At 35.8% G+C, this 27,613-nt stretch overlaps 2 protein-coding genes across 4 annotated transcripts; one reads left to right on the top strand and one right to left on the bottom strand.

Annotated features, from left to right (window-relative positions):
- Window positions 1-61: 61 nt before the first annotated feature.
- znf362a (zinc finger protein 362a) lies at window positions 62-14,200 on the bottom strand. Of its 3 annotated transcripts, none has more exons than XM_065259133.2 (9): window positions 14,029-14,200; window positions 9,575-9,638; window positions 9,191-9,437; window positions 8,983-9,108; window positions 7,374-7,716; window positions 5,320-5,544; window positions 4,935-5,013; window positions 4,281-4,439; window positions 62-1,863 (listed from the first exon to the last, which is right to left on the bottom strand). In XM_065259133.2, exons 2-9 carry the CDS (start codon window positions 9,635-9,637, stop codon window positions 1,747-1,749), a joined length of 1,359 nt encoding a protein of 452 aa, XP_065115205.1. In that variant the 5' UTR covers window position 9,638; window positions 14,029-14,200; the 3' UTR covers window positions 62-1,746. The 3 variants fall into 3 exon arrangements, with proteins under 3 accessions (XP_065115205.1, XP_065115206.1, XP_065115204.1); XM_065259134.1 differs by having other exon boundaries at window positions 8,983-9,117; window positions 14,029-14,175; XM_065259132.2 differs by lacking the exon at window positions 14,029-14,200 and adding an exon at window positions 13,345-13,756 and having other exon boundaries at window positions 8,983-9,117.
- Window positions 14,201-16,377: 2,177 nt separating this feature from the next.
- On the top strand, window positions 16,378-22,584 carry LOC135740671 (uncharacterized). The gene is made up of 3 exons (XM_065259131.2): window positions 16,378-16,532; window positions 20,900-21,058; window positions 21,137-22,584. The coding sequence occupies exons 2-3, from the start codon at window positions 20,908-20,910 to the stop codon at window positions 22,204-22,206; spliced, it is 1,221 nt and encodes a 406-aa protein (XP_065115203.1). The 5' UTR covers window positions 16,378-16,532; window positions 20,900-20,907; the 3' UTR covers window positions 22,207-22,584.
- The last annotated feature ends 5,029 nt before the right edge of the window (window positions 22,585-27,613 follow it).

Genomic DNA, 27,613 nt, shown 5'->3' with positions numbered 1-27,613 from the left:
ACCATAAGGAAAGCATTAAACGGCAGCCGTGATTATGCGGGATTGAACACATACACCGGTATTGGATTTTCTCATTTATTTATTCATTAACTTTTACAAAGTCCCCCTCTCAATATCTTGACTTTTCTTGTAGCAGCCAAGTCTTAGTACCACAATTTAAAGTGAATTAAAAAGGTATATTTTTATAATAACTAGACATGTAGTCATTTTATATAAACTGGTTAACACTTAAGTACTGTATCGTTTATTTACAGCATGTTCATGCTAGGAAATAATATTACATAAAAGTACAGAGTACACAAGTAAACACCAATATGGTATAAAATATAGAAAACGTGATGGTAAACAACTAGTGATAAAATGGTTAAGGCTTAAAATGTGAAAAATAAACATGTTAGTTGTTAATATTTAAACATAATAGTAAGTATAAATGTGTATAATAATCCAGGGAGGTATTCTAGATATAGATACAGCTACACAAACCTCATGGGTAATCTCATGAGCTTTTATGTGTAAAATGCAGATTTTGTGCTACTTTGTGTAAATCTCACAAAGTAATGCCTGGTAATCTATTTCACCACAAAAAGAAAAATACAGATATTTTGCATGAAATACAAAGCCCGATTCAGTCAGACTTCTTGCAATGTGACATTATTTTATGACGAATTAACCCCCGATCCTATCTGGCCACAATGGTTTAGTTTTTTCTTTTAATACACACAATAAGTTTAACAATACTACCATTATGTATACTTAAAATAGCTCTTTACAAATGCACTTGATCACTTTAATACAGTATCATCTTTTTTGTTGTGTTACAGTAATTACAATGTGGGCGGGGCTTACGGTCATTTTTATGTCACACTGCAACTTTTTTTCTTTAGGGGTGAAATAATGTTCGTTGTTTTTTTTTTGTGAGTTTAATTTATCTCACATGTCAAATGCAAATGCCAACTCAAACCCGTAACACAAGGCAGATGGTTCGAGTCGTCGCAGAGTCATAAGTGTATTTGCCCGTTCTGTTCAGTGCTGGGAAATATCCGAATGGTATGCCATTTTAACATATCTATTTTTGGCACACACATTTCTGAAGCAATAATAACATCCAAATGTGCTGATTTGTTTATAAAGTCCTCTGCAGTTTCATAACAGTCCTCTTAATAAAAATTTTATCTTAACGCTAAAGCTATTTTTATTACATTTTCCCCAGGAAGCGAGGAAATTTTATATGCATGAAAACATTTTATGATTGACATTATTAAAACACGAGACCATTGGTCTCCAAGCCAACTTTGAGTTGCCCAAAAAAGGGGAATTTTCCCAGACAGCATAGAAAAATATGAGAAGAGGTACTGGACTTGGTCCATGTTTAAAACATACGGCGTATGTTTGTTTTTTTATGCATAATACCTACCGTTTAGCTGCCCAGAGCAATGCCTTTATTGTCGTAACAGACCCGAAATGTTTAAAGCCAAAACTAACTGTGTGGCCTGAAAGTGCTGCTAAACCATCTTTGGATTCCCGATTATTCCCTCTTAACAATGAGTTCAAGAAGAGGAACAAAACCTCCCAAATAAACACTGCTGCTCCTTTTCTGAACTTCCATCCGCACAGTCCAATACCTTCTGGAATGAAGTAAAACAAACGAACAAACACACAAAAAATGTGAAACCACCAAGAACAGGTGATTTTGCTTACGCCAACATTGGGAAAGACCGACCGCAGACTGATGCAGGATCAGCGTCTTCAGATGAGCGAGATGCGGATGGGAACGTTGGGTGATTCGGTCCGTTGCGGAGAGTGTTGACTCACCATGTGTTCTACCACGGTGTGCTTAGCCATGTGTTTCATAAGGTACGTCTCCTGAGAGATGATATGCACAGATAAAACATTATTGGGTATGTGTTCATGAATGAAGATAAAAACATTTCACTGCTCAGTTATCAAAAAGTTATCAAAAAGTTAGCAGTTAACCAAAAGTCATTCACTGAGGCAACATAAGCAACGTTGACATAGCTGTGTCTGAATTCAAAGATACAAAGATACTTCATATTAACAAGATTAATTGATTTGAATGGGGGAGATCGCAACAGTAAAAATTTGCTGTTTTGGGTGCCCCTTTAAATGCAAATGAGCTGATGAAATGCAAACGCTAATCACCATAATAGTGGTTTGTTGAAATTGAAACTCAATTGTGCTGTCGATTATTTTTTTCTCCCTTTCTGCACTAAATGGCAGTGCCAAAGATTAAAGGGACACACCGCTTTTTTGAAAATATGCTCATTTTCCAGCTCCCCTATTTGATTTTTACCTTTTTGATCTGATCTCCATGTCTGGCGCTAGCACTTTTAGCATAGCCTAGCATAATCCATTGAATTTGATAAGACCATTAGCATCACACAAAAAATAAGCAAAGAGTTGATATTTTCTTTTAAACTTGACTCTGTAGTTATATTGTGTACCAAGACCGACAGAAAATGAAGTATTGCAATTCTCTAGGCCGATATGGCTATGAACTATACTCTCATTCTGGGGTAATAATCAAGGACTTTGCTGATGTAACATGGCTGCAGAAGGCGTAGTGATATTACACAGCACAGCAGCGCCCGAAAATAGTCTCCTTAGTAACTTTCAATGGCAGGGGACTATTTTTGGCTGCTGGGCAATTGCGCCTGCTGAAGCCATGTTACGGCAGCAAAGTCCTTGATTATTACGCTGGAATGAGAGTAAAGTTCATAGCCATATCTGCCTAGAAAATCCCAACTTTTAATTTTCCGTCGGTCTTAGTACACGATGTAACTACAGAAGAGTCAAGTTTTAAATAGGAAAAATATCAAAACTCTCTGGCAATTTTTGAGCTCAATGCTAATGGTCTCATCAGATTCAATAGATTGTGCTAGCTATGCTAAAAGTGCTAGCGCCAGACCCAGAGATCGGCTGAATGGATTCCAAAAAGGTAAAATCAAATTTTTTACTCTAGGGCAGCTGGAAAATGAGCAGTGTCCCTTTAAGGGGCGATATTATTATAATAAGATCCCCTTTTGACATCATAAGGGGAGCTAAATTTCAATGAGCTATTTTTTCACATGCTTGCAGAAAATGGTTTACCACAAAAAAGTTACTGTGTTGATCTTTTTCACATTTATTAGGTTGATAGAAGCACTGGGGACCCAATTAGAGCACTTAAACATTGGAAAAGATTTTTAAGATATGTCCTCTTTGCTTTAGTGCACTATATAGGGTGTCAGCCATTTTGCAGTGTTGCCCAAATTAAAAGTGGACAACTCTACATTCCTTCACTAATTTTTACCCACAATGCACTTAGATTTTAAGTGTACAGTCCATGTATAATCCCCAACATCCCGAAATGCATTGCGGAGACCGGCGAAGCGGTGAAAGAAAAATCCAAAATGTCAGACTTTTCTTTAGTTTGTTATGCTCAATTTTATTAACCTAACAATACTTCTCCATTGAAATATAATGACGTGAAATCGTACCGATTATAGAGTTATTATTATTTTTAAGAATTAGGGATGCACCGAATATTCGGCAACCATTCTTAAACACTTTACAATGCTTTTACAATGAAAACATGTTTGCTGCATTTATAAAAGAGGTACGCCTTTCACAATACCCCCAGTTGCTTGTTAAGTGCGTCATCAAAAACGTTATTGTTTGGTAAAATTTATTTCGTCTTTTCACTTATTCCGAATTGTGCGAATTTCGACTAAATAGTTTTGGTTGAATAAAATTTTTTGGTGCATCCCTTTTATATAGTTTTAGCTACTAACTAGGGAGCTAGTGGTGTTTCATATTCGTAGTTGTGCTTTAAACATGATTTAATAGATTTTGACCTTAGCAAATAAATGTATAATAAATGTGTGTTTATTTATATAACATAAATATTACTGTGACAGCTCACGGTAATTACGATTTCACTTTCTTTGTTCAATCCTTCCCCATATAGTGGACTTTTTAGCATTCCCTATATAGCGAACAGTGAACAAGTGAGTGAATTCGGACATGCAACAAAATTAGTCAGAGTTTAACTTTGTGCAAATGTGCTGTAATGTATGGCAGTGACTACCAATGGGACACCAGATGTGAAGATCATGTGGTCACTGCTAGCACCCAACAGTATAGCAACCTGAACTCCCCATTATGCCCCTCAAAATAACAATAATTTATAAAACTTTAAATGCATTATGAATATCATATCAATGAACTTTGAAGATCAATAAAGGTTCAGACTGATATGAGTGAGATTTGTATGTACTTACTGAAGTGTACGCTCTGCCACACATACTGCAGCAGTACGCCTTGGCGTTCTTGATGGCGTGAGCAGACACGTGAATTTGGAGGGAGGCGGAGTCAGAGTACGCACGGTAACAGTTGGAGCATTTGTAAGGCTTGTCTTTATTGTGTGACCTCTGATGAGACTAAAAGAGGAAATAAAGCTCTCTGTTATACACTCACAGCAAGGACTAAAGAAAGAACTTTAAAGGGGACATTTCACAAGACTTTTTTAAGATGTCAAAAAATCTTTGGTGTCCCCAGAGTACAATTTTGTACAGAGTACATGTACAAAAAAATATTTTGTCTCTGCACTAAATGGCAGTGCTGTGGTTGGATAGTGCAGATTAAGGGGGGAGTATTATCCCCTTCTGACATCACAAGGGGAGCCACATTTTAATGAGCTATTTTTCACATGCTTGTTAAGAATGGTTTACCAAAACTAAGTTATTGGGTTGATCTTTTTCACATTTTTAGGTTGATAGAAGCACTGGGGACCCAATTATAGCACTTGGAATAAACATGGAAAAAGTCAGATTTTCATGATATGCCCCCTTTAAAATAAATCTACAATGTTAAAGGATAAAGCAGCTATACAAGGAAGGCCTTAATGAGTAAAGAGGTGAATTTTTGGGTCTTACCTGCAGATTCGAGAGTTGCGTAAAAGCCTTTTCACAACCTGGATGAAGACATTTATACGGCCGATCACCGGTGTGGATTCTACAGAGAAATTGTTTTGTAGTTACCAAATAATTAGATTTCCTGTAGCTCAACTGGAAAAAAGACGTCTAATAGGCAGAACACATATTTTGAAATTACAAACCACATACATGACGGGCTACATACATCGCATCAAGCGCCCTCGAAAAAAAGAAGTCACCGGCCACCACTGACTTTTATCAATACTGATACATATATAAATACTGACATAAAAGCGTATACTGTAGCTTAAATGCACTATAATACTTAAAAACGTAACTGTACACGCATGTCTTCAATCAACATGAGAACTCATGTGGAGGATACCTGGTGTGTTGTTGTAAATGAGAGAGTTGGCGGAAGGATTTCTCGCAGTAGGAGCAGTGATACGGCTTCACTCCCAGGTGAATGCGCAGGTGCTGGGCCAGGTAAGATGCGTTTGCGAAGGACTTGGTGCAGTGAGGACACTTGTGTGGCTTTGCTTCCGTGTGCGACTTGGAGTGGATCTGCATGTCTGACTTCGAGAAGAACGTCAACGGGCAAACTTTACATCTGCAGGAGAAAGTGCAAACCATCGTCGCTATACACATATGGATTTGGCAGTGACTTGTGCTGCGTACACACCAAACGCGAAGCATCGTGTTCTTCACTCAAGATTACTTGCAGGATTTAACTTTGTGTCGTGCAAATTTTTTGCATGAAGACGCATTTGAGGTGCATAGCGTGTTTTCGCAGTAATCACGCAACCTAAATTCATGTTGCACGAGTTTGTGCCTATTCTTTGCCTATTCATGCGCTGATCATGTGTAACTTAAAGGTGCAGTGTGTAGATTTTAGCGGCATCTGGTGGAAAGGTTGTAAACTGCACATATGGCTCAATCCCACCACTGACCCTTCCCTTTCGAAGCATATAGAGAAGCTACGGTAGCCACACAGATGACAAACATGACGTCATCTGAGACAATGTAGCGACAATACTTTAGTGCTACTGTAGAAACATGATGGTACAAAACGGCGACTTCCATGTAAGGGAACCCGCTGTGTATGTAGATAAAAACGGCTCCTTCTAATGTATTTAAACATAGCGGTTTATTGTGTAAGGTCTTTATACACCAGTAAAAAAATAGTAATCTATATTATATTGCATTTCTGTCAATAGATCCTCCTAAAATTTACACACTGCACCTTTAACAATCCGTAATTGTACATTATTGTTATTTGAGAGCAAAGCAGAACATTTTACACAAAGAATAATTTAATAATTTCATCCCATGAATGGAGAACTTCATTGCAATTATAATAGGGCTGCAAGATGACCAAAATATCGCAAATGTGCATATTACAAACTAAATGACTATAATAATAATAATAATAATAATAATAATAATTTATAAGTATTTAAATCAAAGTTTCAGGTTGATGCAGATAACAGAGAGACTGGGAACAGAGAAAGTGATGGTTTCTTTTCTCAAAAAGAATATGAAAAAGTTTTGTATTGCAAATCATAAATCACTTTCTTTATTGTGCATCCCCAAATTATTTGGCACTTTTTATGACCTTTTTTGGATCTAGACATCATCCGTTCTTTCTTTTCATAGTATATATGGAATAGGCTTTTTGCCAAAGGTCACATAAACAAACCGGAAAACGGGTCTGAATGCTTCAGCTTGTCGAGAAAACATTAAAGTCTGTTTCATATAAATTCAGAAAATTGTTTTTAGACACATTATTAATACAAAGAATGTGACCCATTCAGGTTGCAACTATATCTGAAAGTCGAAAGGGGGCAACTTTCGCATGAGTGGGTGTGGTTTCAGTGCCGTCAGCGGACACGCCCCCAGAGTTCGAGATGAGAGAATCCTGCCTTTTTTCCAAGACTTTGAGAACTTATTTTATTTACTTGACATTTTTTTATTATTCAAATTGGACTGGGTTGTTAATAACACATTTTCTGTGGTGTGACAAACATTTATTATCACACTTTAACATCAGTTTGACCTGATGGCAACATCTATAAACATTTAAGGCATTCAGCTGACTTATCTAGTTGTTTTAATTTGAGGCATTTATTCTATTTTAGTATTCAAGTGTCAGTGAGAAGAAAAAAAATAATACAACTTTGTAAATTTGCATATGCATTCTCGGTTATTCTTATCTATGGTAGCTTCTTTAATTTCTATATTTATTGAAGCACATGCAAAAGACCTGATCCGGAAATGATGTAAGCCGTTCTGCAGAATACGGAAGTTTGTTGCGCAATACCCTACATTACATGCAAGTTAAACATTGAGGTGAATAAACAGACAGGATTTCCTTTTTTAGATGAACTATTACCTTTAAACAAACACAAACCATAATCAAATGATTTGCTGAACCTCTACCTGTAGGTTCTGCCCTCTTTGGCAGTGATGCTAACAGGTGACTGCTCAGCTCCAGAAGCCAGGATCGGGTACGGAACGACTAACAGAGGACCAGACGGATTTTCGGCTTTGATCTTTTTGCGCCCCCTTCCTATGCTTTTCGGCGACGGACCTAAAAGTCCTGACAGCCCAGCGCTGTTTTTGATGGCCTCCATTCCCGCCCCGCCACACAGCCCTGAGATGAGATTCGGGGATGGAGTGGCCTGGCGGGTTTGACTGCTGCTGGTTGGGGTGCTCAGTGTGGTTGGCGTTGTGGACTCTGATGTGATATGATTGGCACTTCGAGAAGAAGTCAGAGACAGTCCTAAAAACCAAAACGTACATGATCACAAAGATGCCATGCAGATACTTCTGCTTTCTCCTTTATAATATCACTCTTTAAATGATGCTACAATATGGAGGACGAAAAATGACTTAAGTGTATATAAATAAATAAATGAATAAATACTTCAATGCATAAATAAATACATGAATAAATAAATAAATGCAGAAATAAAAAAGTAATTAATTAAATGCATAAATAAATAAATGTAGAAATACAGAAAAACATAAATGCAAGAATAAAAAGTAATCAATTAAATGCATAAATAAATGTAGAAATACAGAAATAAATAAATGCAAGAATAAAAAGTAATCAATTAAATGCATAAATAAATAAATAAATGTAGAAATACAGAAATAAAAAAAATGAATAAATAAATAAATAAAATTAATGAATAAATAAATAAATTCAGGAATAAAAAAGTAATTAATTAAATGCAGAAATAAATAAATGTAGAAATACATAAATAAATAAATGCAGGGATAAAAAGTAATTAATTAAATAAATAAATGTAGAAATGAATAAATAAATAAATGCAGAAATAAAAATACAGAAATGTAGAAATACATAAATAAATAAATGCAGAAATAAGTAATTAATTAACCGAAGAAATAAATGCAGACATAAATAAATAAATGAATGTAGAAATACATAAATAAATAAATGCAGGAATAAAAAGTAATTCATTAAATGCAGAAATAAATAAATATAGAAATAAATAAATGAATAAATAATAAATGCAGAAATAAAAAATACAGAAATGTAGAAATACATAAATGAATAAATACATAAATGCAGAAATAAGTAATTAATTAACTGAAGAAATAAATGCAGACATAAATAAATAAATATATTGGTTTGTCAAAAGTATCAACTTTTAATTTTATTATTTTTGCACCACTAAATTTATTTCTACATTTATTTATGTATTTCTACGTGTATTTATGTATTTCTACATTTATTTATTCATGTATTTCTTCATTTAATTAATTACTTATTTATTCCTGCATTTATGTATTTATGTATTTCTACATTTATTTATGTATTTCTATGTGTATTTTTGCATTTCTACATTTATTTATTTCTGCATTTAATTAATTACTGATTTATTCCTGCATTTATTTATTTATGTATTTCTACATTTATTTATTTATGCATTTATTCGTTTATTTATTTACATACACTTAAGTCATTTTTCTTCCTCCATAGCTACAGAGCCTTCAAGACGTGGGAATATTCTGTATTTACCTGACAGATGATTCGCTCTGGATGGCTGGTCTATGATTTGGCGCAAATGCCAGTCTTCCCACAACCCCCTTGCCTTAATAGCCGTCTTGTCGTCCAGATTCAAGTTTACGTCCCCAAGAATTCGACCTGCACAGACTATCAGCATTATGCACGCAACACACAACGTATCTCTGGAGATTCGTAGCTACACATCCAGAGATGAAGATACCTGCTACGGTGCTGGAGGCGGGTCTCGCGTGCAGGGCGATGTCTGGCTGCGAGGTACTGTGAGCATGAAGCCCGGACATCTGCTGGAGCTTGGGTGTTGATATATTGTGTTGCCCGCTTTCTGTGGGTGTGGGCTGCACCAGTAGGGGCTGCTGGGAAGGGACAGAAGTGGGCGGCAGGTGCGGAGGTCTGATTTTCTCCGCCATTAGCTGTTCCTTGATCTTGTTGATCAGTACGAGGTTATCCAGCTGCCAAGAGAAACAAGCAGACGGGTCAAACCCTGCCAATAAGATGACACCTTGTGTGTCTATACCGGATACGTTTGTCTGATAGGGAACGTGTAAGAAATCAAGGAATGTGATGTAAAGGATGTGACTGTGCTTACCTGACTGGGAATAGACGGAGGAGGAGGCCAAAAATATGGATTATTAAATCGAGGTTCTGCCATTCTGAAACACAAAGTCAAATGCTCAATTGACCACACTTAAGAGATTCAATGCTTAAGACAGCACAGATAGAGACGATCAAGTAAAGCCATACATGGGTTTTTGCATTTTGGAGGTAAATGATGCGGGATTTGTAGGTCACAGTGCTTCGCTACAGACAATTTTATCTACAAATCACATCATAACAGTTCACAATGTCTTACTGAAGGCTCTCAGCTCATTATATTTGACTGGAGTGAGGCAGAAATACACAGCATGGATTGGGTTTAATCTACCCTGATTATTTATTGATCAGAAATGCAGATTCAGTGTCTACATTAACCCTTAAACTTCCACGAGTCATGACCTAAAGCCAATATGAAAGCAGTTTTACTTCTGTAACGTCAAACAAGAAAAAAGATTTTGTAGAGGTTTTTGTTATAATTATCAGCTTCATTTATTGCACATAACAACTTTAAAGATGCATTGTGTAACTTTAACAAGGATCTCTTGACAGAAATGCAATATAATTAGAGCTGAGTATTGCGACCAATTTGGCGATTTTTTATTTTTTTATTTGATTCAATTTAATATCAGTACTGCATTAAAAAAAAACAATCAGTTTAAAAAAAATCCCAACGATTTCGTTCATTGTATCTTTATTGTTATAGTTAAACTGTGAACTTCGCAAATCTCTCGAATTGTGAAAACAATGGGTCTCATTCAATAAGCATGTGTACGCACAAATTTGTACGCAAATGTCATATGCGTATGGACGTTTTAACTTACAAATCATGATTCAACAAAAACTTTCATACAAAAATGTATTCTAAATGTTTACAAACACGTAAGAACAACTTAGACCACATGTGTTTAATAATCATGAACAAGGAAAAAGAACCCTATAATATATATGTGTTATATATTTTATATTTTTTCCTTGTGAAAGATTATTGCGTACGTGTGGTCTAAGTTGTTCTTACGCTTTTGCATACATTTAAAATAAATTTTAGTACAACATTTTTGTTGAATCAAAATGTGTAAGTTAAAATTTCCGTACGCACATTTTACAAAAAAAAATTGTGAGTACGCATGCTTAGTGAATGAGACCCAATATTTTTTTTATAGTTATCGTTATAATGTGAACGGCCCTTAAAGGCGGAGTGCACAATGTTTGAAAAACACTTTGGAAAAGGGAGTCGGACCAAGTACCAAAACACACTTGTAGCCAATCAGCAGTAAGGAGCGTGTCTGATAACCGACATCCTTGCCAGGGTTGGGTATGTGTGGGGCGGGTCTATCAAAAGAAGGTCCAGATTCTATTAGGGTTGGGACAGGTGATTTCAAATATCAACATTGGCTTTCAGAGATCATGCACCCCGCCTTTAAGAACGGTTACACTGTCACTTTAAGACCTACAGGTAATGCACGGATCCAACATATTATACACATACATTTACTTTCTGAATTGTTCACATTTACACAACAGACTATATTTACGAGGATATTTCTGGCATTTTTAAATAATTTTGTGTAAATATGTCTGTTCAAGGTCAAGTAAACATGAACCTAGTATTTGCGGGATATCTGAAGCATTGAGACGCAGCTTGGCGGGCGTGCGCTTTGGACTTCTCACTGCATGTGAGTATCGAATTGAAATCTGTTTTGCATCTTCTTTGCTTAAATAATGAAATATTTTATATTTAACTCTTTCACCGCCAGCATTTTTAAAAAAAGTTGCCAGCCAGCGCCAGCGTTTTTCATGATTTTCACCAAAGTTTAATGCCTTCCAGAAAATGTTCTTCTTTAAATAAATAAACATACAATATACCAAATGAAAGAACAGACCCTCTGCTTTCAAACAAAAAAAAACCGTTTCATCCTACCTTTAGTGGTTCTTTTGCAATCAGCTTTTGAATATGGGTAGGTTTTTGCAAAAACACCATATTTAGAGCAAAAAGCAGAGATAATTCCATTTTTATGACGGATTTTTCATAGAGATCCCATACAGAGCGATCTTTAAAACAGACACGGACATGCAGCAGCTTGCCATAGGGCAATACTTCCGGTTTTAAAAAGTTGCGGAAGGGCGCCACCTGGTGGATAATAGCGGTATTGCGGAAAGACGGAAAATCTCGTCATTGGCGGGGAAGCGTTTTCTCTTAATTGACGAGATATCTCGTCAATGGCGGGGAAAGAGTTAATATGAAATATTTAAAAGTCCTAAAACGTGCAAATGATAAACTTTCGTGACAATGTAGCATTGGCCGTGCAGCAAGAAACAGCTGTGTCAGTGCCCTCAGAGCATTATTCACGCTTGCCCCAGGACATTGGGCACTCCTTACGAGCCCTGCCTGAAGTAAAGCTATGCACATTAAGAATCAATTTAGGGATTTCGTTGAATAGAAGATTGATTAAAATCGGATAATTGAAGTCACCTTTTCGCACCGCAAGTAGCCCTAAACGGACAAAATGTTATATAGAGCGTGTTTCGTCACTACGTTGTCTCAGACGATAAAGTGTTTGTCATGTGACAGCGGCATGTGCAACATGTGTTTTGAAAGGGAGGGGTGAGCAGTGGACTGAGTTATTGGTTGCAATTCACAACCTCACCACTAGATGCCACAAAAAATATAACAGTGGACCTTTAAAATGTCTTTGAGGCAAGAGAAACACAATAAAAGACTAAATAAAATTGTTTTATTGCATGGCTTCTCAAATTTGTAATTCTTGAGCAAATTTCCTCCCAAATTTCATATTTGTAAAGACAGAGCTAATTACAAACTTGCAACAAATGCTTTCACAATAAAAATAAGGAAATTACAAATTTGTATTCCTTCTATAAAACCTAAAATGGCAAAGTATGAACATATAAATAAAAATGATTCATATGGCCAAGTGAAAACTGAGGCCCACAGTTTGAGCAGGAAGTGAAACAGACACTCCCTCAGCATCATTAAAGAAATATTCTGCAGGCTCTGGACTCATATATTTGGACATATCGCTTTTATTATTTTTGGCTTCGGTAAATGAATTTCTCTACGAGGCCCCTTAGTCAAACACTTTCAAGACCCACAAGCACTGCCAAAAAATTCACAGAGCCCTGTCATAGACATAATACATGAATATGATATGTCGAAAGTAATCATGGAAAGATTTCTAAAAACTAAAGGCTAAATCAAGCAGGTGAACACTAGAAGTATGGCAGGATGAACAAATGTTAAAAGCTAATATTAATGTAATAGATAGATAGATAGATAGATAGATAGATAGATAGATAGATAGATAGATAGATAGATAGATAGATAGATAGATAGAAAGAAGCTTTATTGTATGATTAAATATTGCAAAAAAAAAATGTATTCCTTATATTAACCATCATTTCTGCCATATATCTTATTTTATTGTATTTATATCGTTTTGATGACAAATACTAAGTTAGTGAAGTTTGGTTGTACTGTAATCCTAGTATTTTTAACCAAAATTAGGCATCCCATAAAATACAATGTTTGCACAAGTAGCATATGCATTCATTTGTATTTTATGATCACTGTTATTAAATGTTTGTTAGTTGAAGCAAGTCTGTGTGAAAAAAGCTGCTTAACAAAACTATTTATTTCGTAAAATAAATGAGCGTCACGTTTAAATAACACATAAATATAAAAATAACCACGAGTGCCGACGGATGACGCGTTTCTGAGGCTTTGATATAAACTGAGATCAAACTTACTTAACTTTTCTTCTATTCTATCGGCATCCTCCAATTCATATCCAATTAAATGCGCGTCGTCTTGGATAGCAAATCGAATGAAAAAGCCGCAAAAACCGCGATCAGACGCCTATCGTGGCGTAAAGATGCGGAGACGTCTGCCTCTCCCACATTCTCAGACAGTTTTATTAAAAATTTCAGACAAAAGGAAAACAAAAATGGCAGCCTGTCTTATTTTTATAAGGACAGGGCGCCATATTCTGCAGAAGCCCATATTTTAGGTGTCTAAAAGACGCGCTTTAGACCGCATCAGAACGGCGACGCGTAAAATGCCGCATTATTTGCATTAAGCGAGCGAACGATTGTTTACTTAGATCTGCAGGTTTGAATAGCCCGGCTGGAGGAGAAAAAAAGACGAGAGGAAAAAAACCCTGACACTTCCTACAATACATGTCGTGCAACATTACAGCGAAGCGAACAAATCACACGCGCATCACTCCCGCGAAAATCTAACACTTCCATTATGACGCGCTGATGCACGAGCGCGCGGTTGCAACATTGTTACATTAAGTCTGCTTTTTAATTTTTTTCCTTTTATTTGAACTTTTTGCCCACTCGATGGACTGGTCGCGTCATTTTAAAGGATCATTCAGGCGTCACGAAAATGATGTGCAGCGGTAAAGATGACAAAAGAGACATACATACCTTGCACACCTCGACTGTGGAGTTATTAGATTTAATGAAAGATGATGATGAGGATGATGATCTTTCGGCTTTGCATGCAGGGGGAGTGCAGACCTTCCGGGTCGCCTGCCGTTCACTTCTGGGTGCTGCAGGCTGAATGTTAAAATAGAGAAGAACCATACACGATCTGCCTCCAAAAACACTTAGAAATCTGCGAGAATGATTCATTCGATCAGCTTTCTAAACATTTAATGTTGCTTTTGAGTTAACAAGAGATTTGATATCTACAATGTGAGCTTCAAAACAGCAGACATAAAGACAAAACATATAGACTAGTAGGATAGGGTAGACACAATGGGTGGGTAGTAAATGTTGTTGGTACAGTTTTGCATTGTACATGCAACAGTGCGTAAAACTAAGCTGCTAAATGTTTGCAACTATTGTGCATCAACAATACAAATGCACAATATTCAATGCAATACAGAAAATGTTCAATAAACAATACAGTAAAACAAAACAAGCAATATGGCTAAAATACATTTCTCTGGCCAAAATATATTTTAAATATATTCTAAATATATTTTGTATCAAGTAAAGCTTAATTAAATATATTTATGAATTTGAAAATATTTTTAATTTGAACCTTTATATGTTAATATTTCAAAATGTATTTCAGGGGCAACAATATATGGCAAAAATATATTTTTTCTGGCCAAAATATAAAAGTATTTATAAAATATAAAAGTATATAACCCTTACGAAAATTAACCACGGTTTTACTTCAGTTGAAACAAAAAAAAAACATGCTTACTGTAGTAAAACCATGGTTACCACATGGTTTTGATAACCATGGTTATCAAAATATATAGTTACACCATGGTAACTGTAGTAAAACCATGGTTTTGCTTATAGTAATCAATACACAAAAAAAACATGGTTCCTACTACACTTTTATTACAATTCTTTTTTATTTTAACCCTTTCAAACCTTTTCACATATATATTTATATATATATATATTAGGGCTTGGCATATATCAATCTAGATTAATCTCATACAAATAAAAGTTTTTTGCATAACATATGAGTTTGTGTGTATAAATATTATGTATATTTAAACCCACACACATACATACATACATACATACATTCATGCATACATGCATACATACATTTAAGAATTTTTTTATTCATATATCGTTTTTTATTTATATAGAATATTTAAAAACATAAATAAATATACATACTGTATACACATGTAAAAAAATCAAATACATACATGAATGTGTGTGTATTTATATATACATAATAATGACACACAGCAAAAACTCATAGTTTATGCAAAAAACTACTTTTATTTTGTATGAGATTAATCTAGATTAATCTATGCCCAGCCCTTATATCTATCTATTTATCTATCTATAAATATATATGTATATGTATATATGTATGTATATATATTTATTTATTTATTTATTTAATATATTTTTTGCAAAAAATTTTTTTGTATATTTATTTATTTATTTAATATATTTTTATTTTTTTTATTTTTAAACACATTTAAAATATATTTCTGCACATGTTTTTTGCTATTTTTTTTAAATATATTTCAAATTATATTTGAAAATATATTTGTTTGATGTATATGGGAAAACACTTCAATACATCTCAGATTATGTTATTAATATTAGTTCTAGTACATTTTTTAAATCACTATTATATAATTGTTTTCCTCCAATTAATTCCCAGGATTGGCTTTCCTAATATTCTTTCCTTTTTTTAGAAGTGTGATAGCTCTATTTTTTCTGTAATTTCAAAGACTTACAAAACTGTATCATGTACTCATTTGTAACAATATAAAACATGAATCAAAAACTAGAAGGAAATGGGAAAAATATAATTACATAAAAATTAAAGAAAAAATGGTTTAAACATTTTCTTTGACTTTTCACAGATTTTAAGTTTTTTATGCCCATCAACGACAAAACGTAAGAATTATAATATAAACAAAATGCATTTGTGCATAACATTCCCTTTAATTTCAGATGTTTTGGTTAATTTATATTTTTCCATAAGTGGACAATAGATGGCAGCACGAGGCAAGCGTCAAACATCTCTGTTTGTTTAAGGATCACTGCATGGATCCACATCAACAACATTTCACTTTCAAACACATTTGTGTAGTTTTCACTTTATTATTCTAGTAATATCAGTCAGTGGGTACATTTTAAAGCAGGTTAACCTCCATTAAACCATCCAGCATTGGTTGTGTTGTTGTTTTACCCTGAGGGAGCAGTTAGACTGGTTTCTGTGTTAGATACATCCAGTCAAACACTGACACTCCCTCCAGACTCACACGTGCTTTTGCCTTTATAAGAAGAGTTCAGGTAGAGCAAAAAAAGGGGTTGAATGTTTAGACACGTCCCATTAGGTGAGGGAGAAGAGAAATGCACACACTTTGACAATAACACATAACAAGCTACTGTCAAGACAGTCTGACCTACAAAGGTTGCAGAGGTTTGATCAGGTAAGAAACTTATTTTTGGTGCTTTCTTTATTGAGCACATCAGATTTGGGTTGATTTGCATTATTGTAAGGAACAGTTACTTTCATTTCTGCTTTTTGTAATGGCACTGTACAAGTAAAAACTACTTAAATGTCCTAATATAACTAAGGCCTAGTCCTGGATTAATTTAAACCCTGTCCGGGAAACCGCCCCCCGGGCGGTTTCCTGGACAGGGTTTAGATTAATCCAGGACTAGGCCTTAGTTATATTAGGACATTTAAGTAGTTTTTACAAACATAAACACTACAGGTGTGCATCTTGAGACAAAAAAATAGCACTGATATATGTTAAAATAATATGCCTAAACAATATGTTTTTAAATTAAGACATGCAAACATGCATTTTATTCTGGGACTAAATAAACCAGAAAAACGCCCCATGGTTAAAAGTGTATGTGCACGGACAAAAAACAAGTTTGAGTATATAAATAAGATTTATTTACACTGCAAACGTTGAAAATATATTTGGGTGACATTTGAAATTCATAGGTGGAGAATGTTATTGTTCTTGGATGAAAGGAAACACAAACCGCTTTTGTTTTCTCTGTCACCGTATCGTGCTGGCAAATAAAGAAAAGCAAACAGGTTCGATTTAAATTGAAAGGTGTTTCATGTTAACGTTTTAAAATGCGTCTTGGGGTTCGAAAAATGAATAGTTTCACTACTGTATTCTATCCCTTTTTCTCTCAGTTGCACATCTTCTGCATTTAAAACATACAAATGGCATGCAAATGTCAGCCTTACCATGAAAAAACGTTTTTACCAAAGGGTTTTAACCATACAGATCTTACATGTCAATATTTGGTGGCTTAAAGTGCTGGTTAATCTAAAAAAAAATCAGAAAATCCTGTCATTATTCTGAAAGCTGCCTTACCAAACTATTGGGAAATTTTTTTTTTTTTAAACTTCACATATTTAAATGTATTTAAAGGGATAGTTCATTCAAAACTAAACATTTTGTTATCATTTTCTTACTCTCATGTTGTTACAAACCTGTATACATTTCTTTGTTTTCATGAACACAAATGAGGATGTTTTGAGGAATGTTTGTATTACCAAATGGGGCCCATTTACTTCCATAGTATTATTTTTTCCAACTATGGGAGTGAATGGGGCTCATGACCTTTTTGGTTATAAACATTCCTCAAAATATCTTCATTTGTGTTCTTGTATAAAGGTTTGTAACAACACAAGAGTTTGTTTTTGTATGAACTATCCCTTTAAATACCAATATGAAGTTTTCACATTTTTCCCATAGTTAACTACGTTCAGCTTTCAGAATTGTCACATGCATGACAGAGAAATGTCACAAACATAACATTGTTTCTTCTTTAATGCACACATAAAAATGAAACGAAATAAATATTATTTGTCCTTTGAAGAGCCGTCCCGCCTCCATATGTTGGGTAATATTGCTTCTATTTTGTGCATTTTAATTTACAGAATTCCTAAAAAAAAAAACCGTCTCCCCAAAACTTGCATTCTTATTTGTCACATCCATCATTTATATATCTAACAGAAAACAAGAGTATAGACTGATATTTTTCTGGAAAATATAAACAGATGGTTCAATATATTTGTAAATAATACATTGTGATCCTGGACCACAAAACCAGCCATAAGGGTCAATTTTGTTTGTTAGGATAGGACAATATTTGGCTGAGACAAAACCATTTAAAAATCTGGAGTCATGAAGGAGTTGTGTATAAATAGCACGAAGTGTGAAAATCGTGCAATAAATACGCCAAATTCCACTTTGGCGTGCATATGATATGCCAGTCCTTCCCATTCACTTAAACGGCGCTTTTTTGTTGTTTTATTTATTGGTTTCTCCATAGTTTTGCTATTTTTTTACCATTTTTGCTTGGGTTTAGGGTTAGAACCACTTTTTGTTATATAAAAATGACATCCTAATCCAAACCCACAGTTCTGACCCCAACTCAGGCGTCCATGGCTTAAATATAGACAAAAACATGGATAAACCTGTATATTAAATAACCTCCTTAAGAAAATCTCAAATCTAACCCTTAACCCAAGCTAAAATGGTTTAAAAAACAGGAAAAAATTAAGAGAAACTAATAAATAAAACAACAAAAAAAGATGTGCCGTTTAAGTGAATGGGAAGGACTGGCATATCGTATGCACGCCAAAGTGGAATTTTGCATATGTATTGCACGATTTTCACACATCATGTTCCATTAAGATATTTTATAATTTTCCTACCGTAAAATACCTCAAAAAATGTATTTATCATTAGTATGTGTGTTGCGAAGGACTTAATTTGGACAACTTTAAAGGTAATTTTCTCAATATTTTGATTTTAAAGGCGGGGTGCATGATTTTTTAATCGGGCCGACTACCAAAACACAGTGTAGCCAATCAGCAGTAAGGGGCATGTCTACTAACCAACATCGTTGCCTGGGTTGTGTACGTGTGGGGCGGGTCTATCAAAAGAAGGTCGAGATTCTATTGAGCGTGTTTGTTTAGGTGATTTCAAATATCAACATTGGCTTCAGAGATCATGCACCACGCCTTTAAGTTGACATACTTTATAAACACAAGTTAAAATAGTTTAACTTAAACTTAAAATAAGTTAAACAACTGAACTTGATTTTATAAGTTATGTCAACTTAAAAGCCCAAAACTTAAAATAGGTTAAATTGACCTCATGTTTTTTTTATCTGTATGAGTTTCTTTATTCTGTTGAACACAAGAAGATATTTTGATTATATGATGGTAAGACACAGCTGCCATAACCATTGACTTCCATAGTAGGAAAAACAAATATTATGGAAGTATTGTGATAAATGATGAAAAAAATGATGGTAAGCACACAGTTGACGGTAACCATTGAATCCCATTGTATTTTGTTTTTCCTACTATGGAAGTCAATGGTTACAATCAGCTGTGTGCTTATCATCATTTATCAAAATATCTTCTTTTGTGTTCATCAGATAAAAGAAAATCATACAGATTTAGACAAACATGAGGATGAGAAAATAACAGAATTTTCATTTTTTTTTTTTTACAAAAAATGTAAAGTTGATTATTTTGACTTTATGGGGCGGTTTCTTGCACTAGGCCCATCCCTGTCCCAGACTGAAATGCATGTTTAAGATGCCTTATTTTTTAAGTACACTGTGTACTGACATATTTTAACACATACCAGTGCCATTGTTTTGTCTCAAGATCCACACCTGTATTGTTTTTGTAAGGATTGTTACTTAAATTGTCCTAATATAACAAATTAATTCAATTCAATTTTATTTATATAGCGCTTTTCACAACTGTTAATTGTTTCAACGCAGCTTTACATGAAAAGATGTAGGGGAAAACACAGAATAATCGATAGATAATATAAGAAGAAGAATACAGCGGCTAAGAACAAACCGTACAAGCGAGCGTAGTAACAATGTAACGTATACAGTAAAGTGCTAAGTTAAGCCAATGTTGGCTGACTCTCCCAGGGATGAAAACCCCCCTAGGAGAAAAACCCTGAGGGAAAACTCCTAGGAGGGGAAAAACCCTAGAGAGATAAATATATATTTATATATATAAACACGATAGGGATAGGAAACGGGTAAGCAGATTAAACTGGTTCAGCCGGAGGTCGTTGGTCGCGCATCGGCTGGGCGTCACGTTGAGGGACAGCCAGTAGATCAGTGGTGTGATGACCTTCACAGCAGCAGGAACTGGGTCTGTTTGTCTCATTGTCCTATTAGCGTAGGGGCCGTTTGCATGTAATACAAGTGTCAACAGTATTGTGGTTTAAAATCCACTCGGTTCCAGACAGGCTAACTATTGCGGCATAAGTATATTACCCAGATGAGTTAAGGGCGATTTATAGTCGTGCGTAGGTTCTAGTTGCTGTTTCTTCTTCATTTGTGGGTTAACTTGCCGAGCTTCTTCTCTGACGATCGCGCTGCTACTGTGGTTACACGCGTGGATACTGCCCACAAGCGGTTGCGCGTGTGTTTGCACGTACACGCGGACGACGGCGCAAAAGTATAAATGAAAACGGACACGGAACCGGACCTACGCACGACTATAACAAGCCCTTTATGTGAATGCTTTGTTCTGGACGAACCAGCTATTGTGGGATAGGTACATTTACTCGACATTTTATGTAAACTAGGCCTAAGGCTTAACCTAAACCCTGTCCGAAAAACTGCCCACAATGTATTGTTGGCTATTGCTACAAATATACCCATCTGACTAGTGTTGTAGTCCAGGGTCACAAATTATATTAACATATTTTACATGCATCATCCTTGTTCGCATGTATAAGTATAAACGTGCATTAAAGATGTGTATTTGTTCCTCTTTTAGTAGTGAAGATGGAGGGCGTCCTGGAGGCCACGCTCTTTATCTGCTTATGTAAACTGATGTTTAGCGTGGTTCTCTGCCTGCCTTCAGTCGTGCGTACGTTCACCGCCGCCGGTCTGTGCTGCATCTGCCTGCTGTTATTCACAGATCTCATTATCGCCCGTAAGCAGAACTTAAATCTCTCTGTTAGTCCTTTGCACATTTTTGCTCCATTGACAACTCTCTTTTCTGTTCTCCCAGTGATCCTGATCTACGTCCGGATCACGGAGTGCTGGTTGATGCCTTTCCAGGTGTCCTCCGATGTGATTGCGCTTCGATTCCTCCTCTTTCTCTGCCAGGCCTACGGAGTCGTGATGCTCTTGATGCCACCGCTGATCGTGGTTGAACTGTTGGTTGATCTTCTCCGCTCTCAGGACAGTAAAGAGGATGCAGAGCTTGATAAAGATGCAAATACTCTGTGGAGTCCGGGTGCGTCTCTCTCACAAACGATAGGATACATCAGTTGTCTTTTCGTATGGATCGTGAGTGCGTTTTACAGCAGTAACAACTTGATGCTGGGTCAGCTTTCTACAAAAAACTGTTTGGAAGGAGAGTCTTGCATCATGAACTGTCTTCCAGGCTTTCCCATGACCCAATCTCCCGGTCTGGATGAGCTTTCCTGGATCGTTCCTGGTATGGTGCTCCTATTGATCCTGACAGGCGGACTAGGCCTACTCAAGACTAAAGCCTATGAAAATACATTAATACACCGAGGTGGGAGTAAAGACACCGAGCATACGCACATACAGCTGCCCATATTCGACAAAGCTGCTCATCTATACGTGTCAGCGAATCCTGGCACCGACTCAGAGAAAACACCCGACAGCTGTGCAGTTCACAGGGCTGGGTTTGTTTACAATGAGAAACGATGGTTTTGTCCGGGGAACGTTGCTCTGTGTACTTACCAAACAGGTTTTGTTCAACAGAAAACGCTACCAACTGGCCATACACCACTTTTCCAATACAAAACAAAACTTCGACAGGAGATTACATCATCAGAAGTTGATAAAATGAAGCATTGCGACTATAAAAAGACCCAAATGGTCCTGAATGAAACACTGGGGACTCAAAGAAAACAGTCTTGCCGTCATGAAACGGAAAGTCCCTGCCTGGGGGAAGAAATGTTAAAAGGACTTGTGTGTGCCGTTCTGGTTTGTGTTTTTCCCACAGTTGTTAGCTGTAATGTTTTTCTTATCTTAAACCTAGAGACTCTTGTGGTTCATTCTGTGAAACTGTTATCTTTGTCGGCACACAGAGTCTCCGCTCTTTAAGTGAACCCCAAAGATGTGATATATGTATGACGTGGTATTGGCACAAACACTGATTATTACTATATTATTAACTAATTTGGGAACGTCCATTTGGGCATTAGAGAATAAGGTGCAGCAATAATGTTTTTATATAAGTTTAATTAATCCAAAGCAGGTCAACACACACTGCGATGTGTTAATGTGAGTACGTGTAAAAATTTTAAATAAAGAGGTGATGCTAGAGGACACATCTTGTGCAAAAGTGTCACCTGAATACTACACCAAGTATAGATGGTCGCTCCATCAATGTCCGTGTAATAAAATACAACCATTTGATGGATTGTTCATGCACAGGAGAGACCCGAGGAGAAAAAAATCAAATAAAGTTTGTTAAGAATTCATGAGTTTATGCGGTGCGTTTTTTCTCGGTTTCAACAAGGACTGGTTTGAGAGTGCCAGCTGGTTTCACATGAGATTGTTGTTTTTAAACCCAAAATTAGGTTATAGTTTCCCAAAAAGGGTGGGGCGAAAGGCCACCGTGGTTCTTGAAGACTGACTTGACAAGTTAAAATACTGCAATGAAGTATTTACAGATATGCTTTAAGGCAGTGAAGATGATGTGTGTCAACTCTTTCAGCAGCCCGTCATTCGGTTTGAATCAGTACAGTGGAATGCATGGAATTAAAGAAGACGCATTCATGACCAAACAAGCAAAAATCTGATTGATCCTAATGGTGTATTTCAGGGCATTGAACCGGTCGGATTACATGCAGATCTTGAAGTATAACCTTTCAACAGCAGAGGTCTCTATGCGCTCGTGTCTTGAGGTGATGTGCACTGAAACCGGATCTCAAGCTTTTGTTGAAACCTCATCTTTTCTATAGAAGTAGTTTAGGTCTTTCAAAGAGCACCGGAGGGCAAACACCGTATTGTCAGCACCTTCTCAAGAATTATGACTCGCACAGGCATATAAACACTTCAGCGGGCAGGTGATTCATAACAAAACAAACAACTTGACAGGTTTGTTCTCAAATTAGTAAATAAGACACCAGGGATTTGCAATGCATCAGCAACATAAAAATGTATATAAAAACCTCAAATCTACCTGTACAACATCTTTGAGATATGTAACAAGTTGGTAGGTAAAACACACAATTTAACAAACACATCCAGTGGCATTCTTGTGTTGAAATGTGAGAATGTGATTTATATATAATGACAGTGTCTTTTCTCTCAGATGTAACTTTATACCAGCCAGTCGTATAAACACGTCCAAGTAGTCGGTGAAGGGTGATATGAAACCATTAATATGAAACCGCAAAAATAAAAATTTTGAGATCACTTACCTTTAATCATCATGTCTACATGTCTTGTGTCCATATCAGTCCATTGTCTGTTGAAATCCAACGAAAGCAAACCTCAGGAGGGCCATAAAGTCACCCAACAGCAATGAAAAAGACTAAGAGCCTGCAAAAATGTTATTTAAAATCAGGTTTATTTCATCAAATATGTGACCCTGGACAACAAAACCAGCCAAAAGGTTTTTTATTGAGATTTTTACATAATCCAAGACGATATTCGGCTGAGATACAACTATTTGAAAATCTGGAATCTTGAGGGTTTAAAAAAAAATCTAAATATTGAGAAAATCGCTTTTAAAGTCGTCCAAATTAAAGTCTTTGTTAACGCATATTACAAATAAAAAAATTATTTATGATATATGTAGAATGTATTGTTGGCTATTTCTACAAAAGAAGAGTTTGGTTCCAAAACGCGATAAACGGCATAAAAAAAAGAGTTACCGCCAAAATCAGTATTGTATCCGGTCAGTATTAAAAAGTAAATTCTTAATTTTCTAAATCCGATATCCGCCGTGTTATTCTGTCATCTTTTCTCCCTTTTTTCCCAAAATGCGATAAACGCCAGTCCTCCTTCTTTGCAGAATGCAATAAATCCGCTTCACCAATCACAGCGCACCATTCAAGTTCAAGTTCAACTTTATTTATTTATTCCACGCATTGTAAACAATAATCACGGCGCTTTGAATAACAGGAGCATTAAGAGTGACCAGATCAACAATTTGGTACATCCTGTGGCAATTGCAGCTTTCAAATGCAATTGCCACACTTAAAATCAACTCCAGACCTTTAACATCTGTCATTCATGAGGAAATTATTTAACAAATAGACAATAAAACAGCTTTTAAGTCAACTGTCCCATTACTTTGGACCCCTTTGAGAAGGGGGAGCTACATATTAAACGGCTGTAATTCCTAAATCCTTAAGCCAATTTGGATGTGAATACCCTCAAAATAAAGCTGAGAGTGTGCACTGTAATACTCATAATATGACTGTAACTGGAATACATTTTTCGTAAACAGCTAAAATAACACAAAATGTGCCTCTGTTCCAATACTTATGGAGCTGACTGTATAGGATTCACCTGCCCTTATCATGAGTACACTTTATATTTATGACAAAATACACCTGGAATACAGCAGGTTGGTAGCATTACAGTAGCATTCATTTAATAACAAAATACACAAGCTGTAAAAATGTACAGCTCCCTAGTGTTGCATTGAGCCATGTTCAACATACTGTAGGTTGATGCAGCAATTTGATATAAAATGCAAGGAAAATCAATTCTCATTTCTCTACACCAGGGGTTCTCAAAGTTTATATTCAAAGGTCCAAATCTGAATTCTCATCATTTTCCTAGGTCCGGAAAAACTTTATGTAAATCATTTGTTTATATAACAAATCAACACAAATAGTTTGGGGAAAAAATAAGTGTATTTTGCATTTAAAGTAAACATTTTTTTTTAAACATAAACACAAGAAATATGCCAAAATTAACCAGGTGCAAAATACAGAGCAACCTAATTAGAGAATGGCACAGTTTGTTCTCTATCAGATGCATAAACCATGGCAAAAAAAGTGTGGTTGGTAGGCAGAGACACTGACCAAAATTAGGGGTGCACCTATAAATTGGCTGATGATGCTTGCTTGCTATGCTTCTCAATGAATTACGGTGAAATGCCGCTACATCCAAAAGCCAGGGGGCGCTCTCGGGCAGAAACTAAACATGCGAAGAACCAGCGAAGAACCAGACACACGCAGCTCCAGGAAATGTCTTAAGGATATATTTATATTGCTGTTCTTCAAACCTTTTCAGGTATTTTCAAGATAATAAAGAATATGTATAAAGATTATGTTTGACGAGTGTTGCTTTTTCAAATGCATGTTTTAAACAACTCAAACCCTAGTGATTTCAGATTGATAAGGACTTACTGATCAAAAGCCGTAGTACATGAAGCAGCTGTGCATAATATCTGGGTGTGATGGCTACAGCGTCACACAGGAAATTTTTAAATAACTCGTTTTATTTTCGGACCAGGAATACTCTTAAATCTAAAAATAAAAACTAAACGAATTGTTTACAAGTTTAATATGCAATTTTAAAGTAGCAAATGCACACATTTATCAGTCACATAGAAATTAATGCACTTGTAATATGAAGTGGACGCGGGTCCGGATCAAGTTCCCGTCGGGTCCGGATCCGGACCGGAGTCCGGACTTTGAGAAACCCTGCTCTACACCAAAAGATCGAGTGCCAAAGACAAATACGTTGTTTTCAGACTGAGAGAGCGATTTGTCACTGGCTGGTTGTGTCTCCTGATGCATCATCAGATAATGCCATAATGTACTGTCTAGGTTAGCTATAGACCCGATATAGTCTATGAGTAACTCACTTCTAGCCAAAATAAACTTGAATTTGTCGTTTCTGCAAAAATAACTTGTGAGATGTATGATATCTCATCATGTAAGCAAAGTCAACAGTGATTACAAGGCTTCATTTATTTTGGGCTATGATTAGACGTCTATAAAATTTTCACTTACAGCCCAAATTTAGCCTAGATGACATTTGGACAGCTATTAAATGCAAAATTGCTTGCCATTTGGTAAAAAATAGAAAACTGAGAAAAGATTGTAGAAAATGTGATGTTAACTTATTAACCGATCACATTGAACAAGGGTCCAAAATGCAAATGGGAAAAAGTTAGTTTCTGTGTTTTAATGTGGCAAAACAATTTTTGGCTTCTTGGCAAACCACTTAAAGGGATACTCCACTTTTTTTGAAAATATCCTTAATTTTCAGCTCCCGTAGAGTTAAACATTTGATTCTTACCGTTTTGGAATCAATTCAGCTGATCTTGGGGTCTGGCGCTAGCACTTTTAGCATAGCTTAGCATAATCCATTGAATCTGATTAGACCATTAGCATTGTGCTAGAAAATAACCAAAGAGTTTAAATATTTTTCCTATTTTAACTCTTTCCCCGCCATTGACGAGATATCTCGTCAATTAAGAGAAAACGCTTCTCCGCCAATGACGAGATTTTCCGTCTTTCCGCAATACCGCTATTATCCACCAGGTGGCGCCCTTCCGCAACGGAAGTATTGCCCTATGGCAAGCTGCTGCATGTCCGTGTCTGATTTAAAGATCGCTCTGAATGGGATCTCTATGAAAAGTCCGTCACAAAAATGGAATTATTTTTGCTTTTTGCTCAAAATATGGTGTTTTTGCAAAAACCTACCCATATTCAAAAGCTGATTGCAAAAGAACCACTAAAGGTAGGATGAAACGCTTTTTTTTTTGTTTGAAAGCAGAGGGTCTGTTCTTTCATTTGGTATATTGTATGTTTATTTATTTAAAGAAGAACATTTTCTGGAAGGCATTAAACTTTGGTGAAAATCATGAAAAACGCTGGCGCTGGCTGGCAACTTTTTTTAAAAACGCTGGCGGTGAAAGAGTTAAACTTGACTCTTCTCTAGTTACATAGTGTACTAAGACCGACTGAAAATTAAAAGTTGCAATTTTCTAGGCAGATATGGCTAAGAACTATACTTTCATTTCGGCGTAATAATCAAGGACTTTGCTGCCGTACCATAGCTACAGCAGGCACAATGATATCACACACTGCCCGAAAAGAGTCCCCTGCTATTGAAATTTACCAAGGGGACTTTTTTCAAGTGCTTAGTACACGATGTAACTACAGAAGAGTCAAGTTTTAAATAGAAAAAATATTGAAACAATGCTAATGGTCTAATCAGATTCAATGAATTATGCTAAGCTATGCTAAAAATGGTACAGCAAGACCCGGAGATTGTCTGAATGGATTCCAAAATGGTAAAATTAAAATGTTTAACTCTCTAGAAGCTTGAAAATGAGCCTAAAAAGTGGAGTGTCCCAAATTTCCACAGACCAGGTTAAACTTTTCTGAAATGTTTTCTGTATCTCGAATTGGATTAATTTATTCAACAATAAAAGGGTTAGTTTTGGACTAGGGATGCTAAACAATAAATCGCGATTAATCGTTAGCAGAATAAAAGTTTTTGTTTACATCATATATGTGTGTGAACTGTGTAT

The sequence above is a fragment of the Paramisgurnus dabryanus genome, chromosome 14, assembly GCF_030506205.2.
Source record: "Paramisgurnus dabryanus chromosome 14, PD_genome_1.1, whole genome shotgun sequence".
Taxonomy (NCBI): domain Eukaryota; kingdom Metazoa; phylum Chordata; class Actinopteri; order Cypriniformes; family Cobitidae; genus Paramisgurnus; species Paramisgurnus dabryanus.
This window is presented reverse-complemented; position numbering and strand designations above follow the sequence as displayed.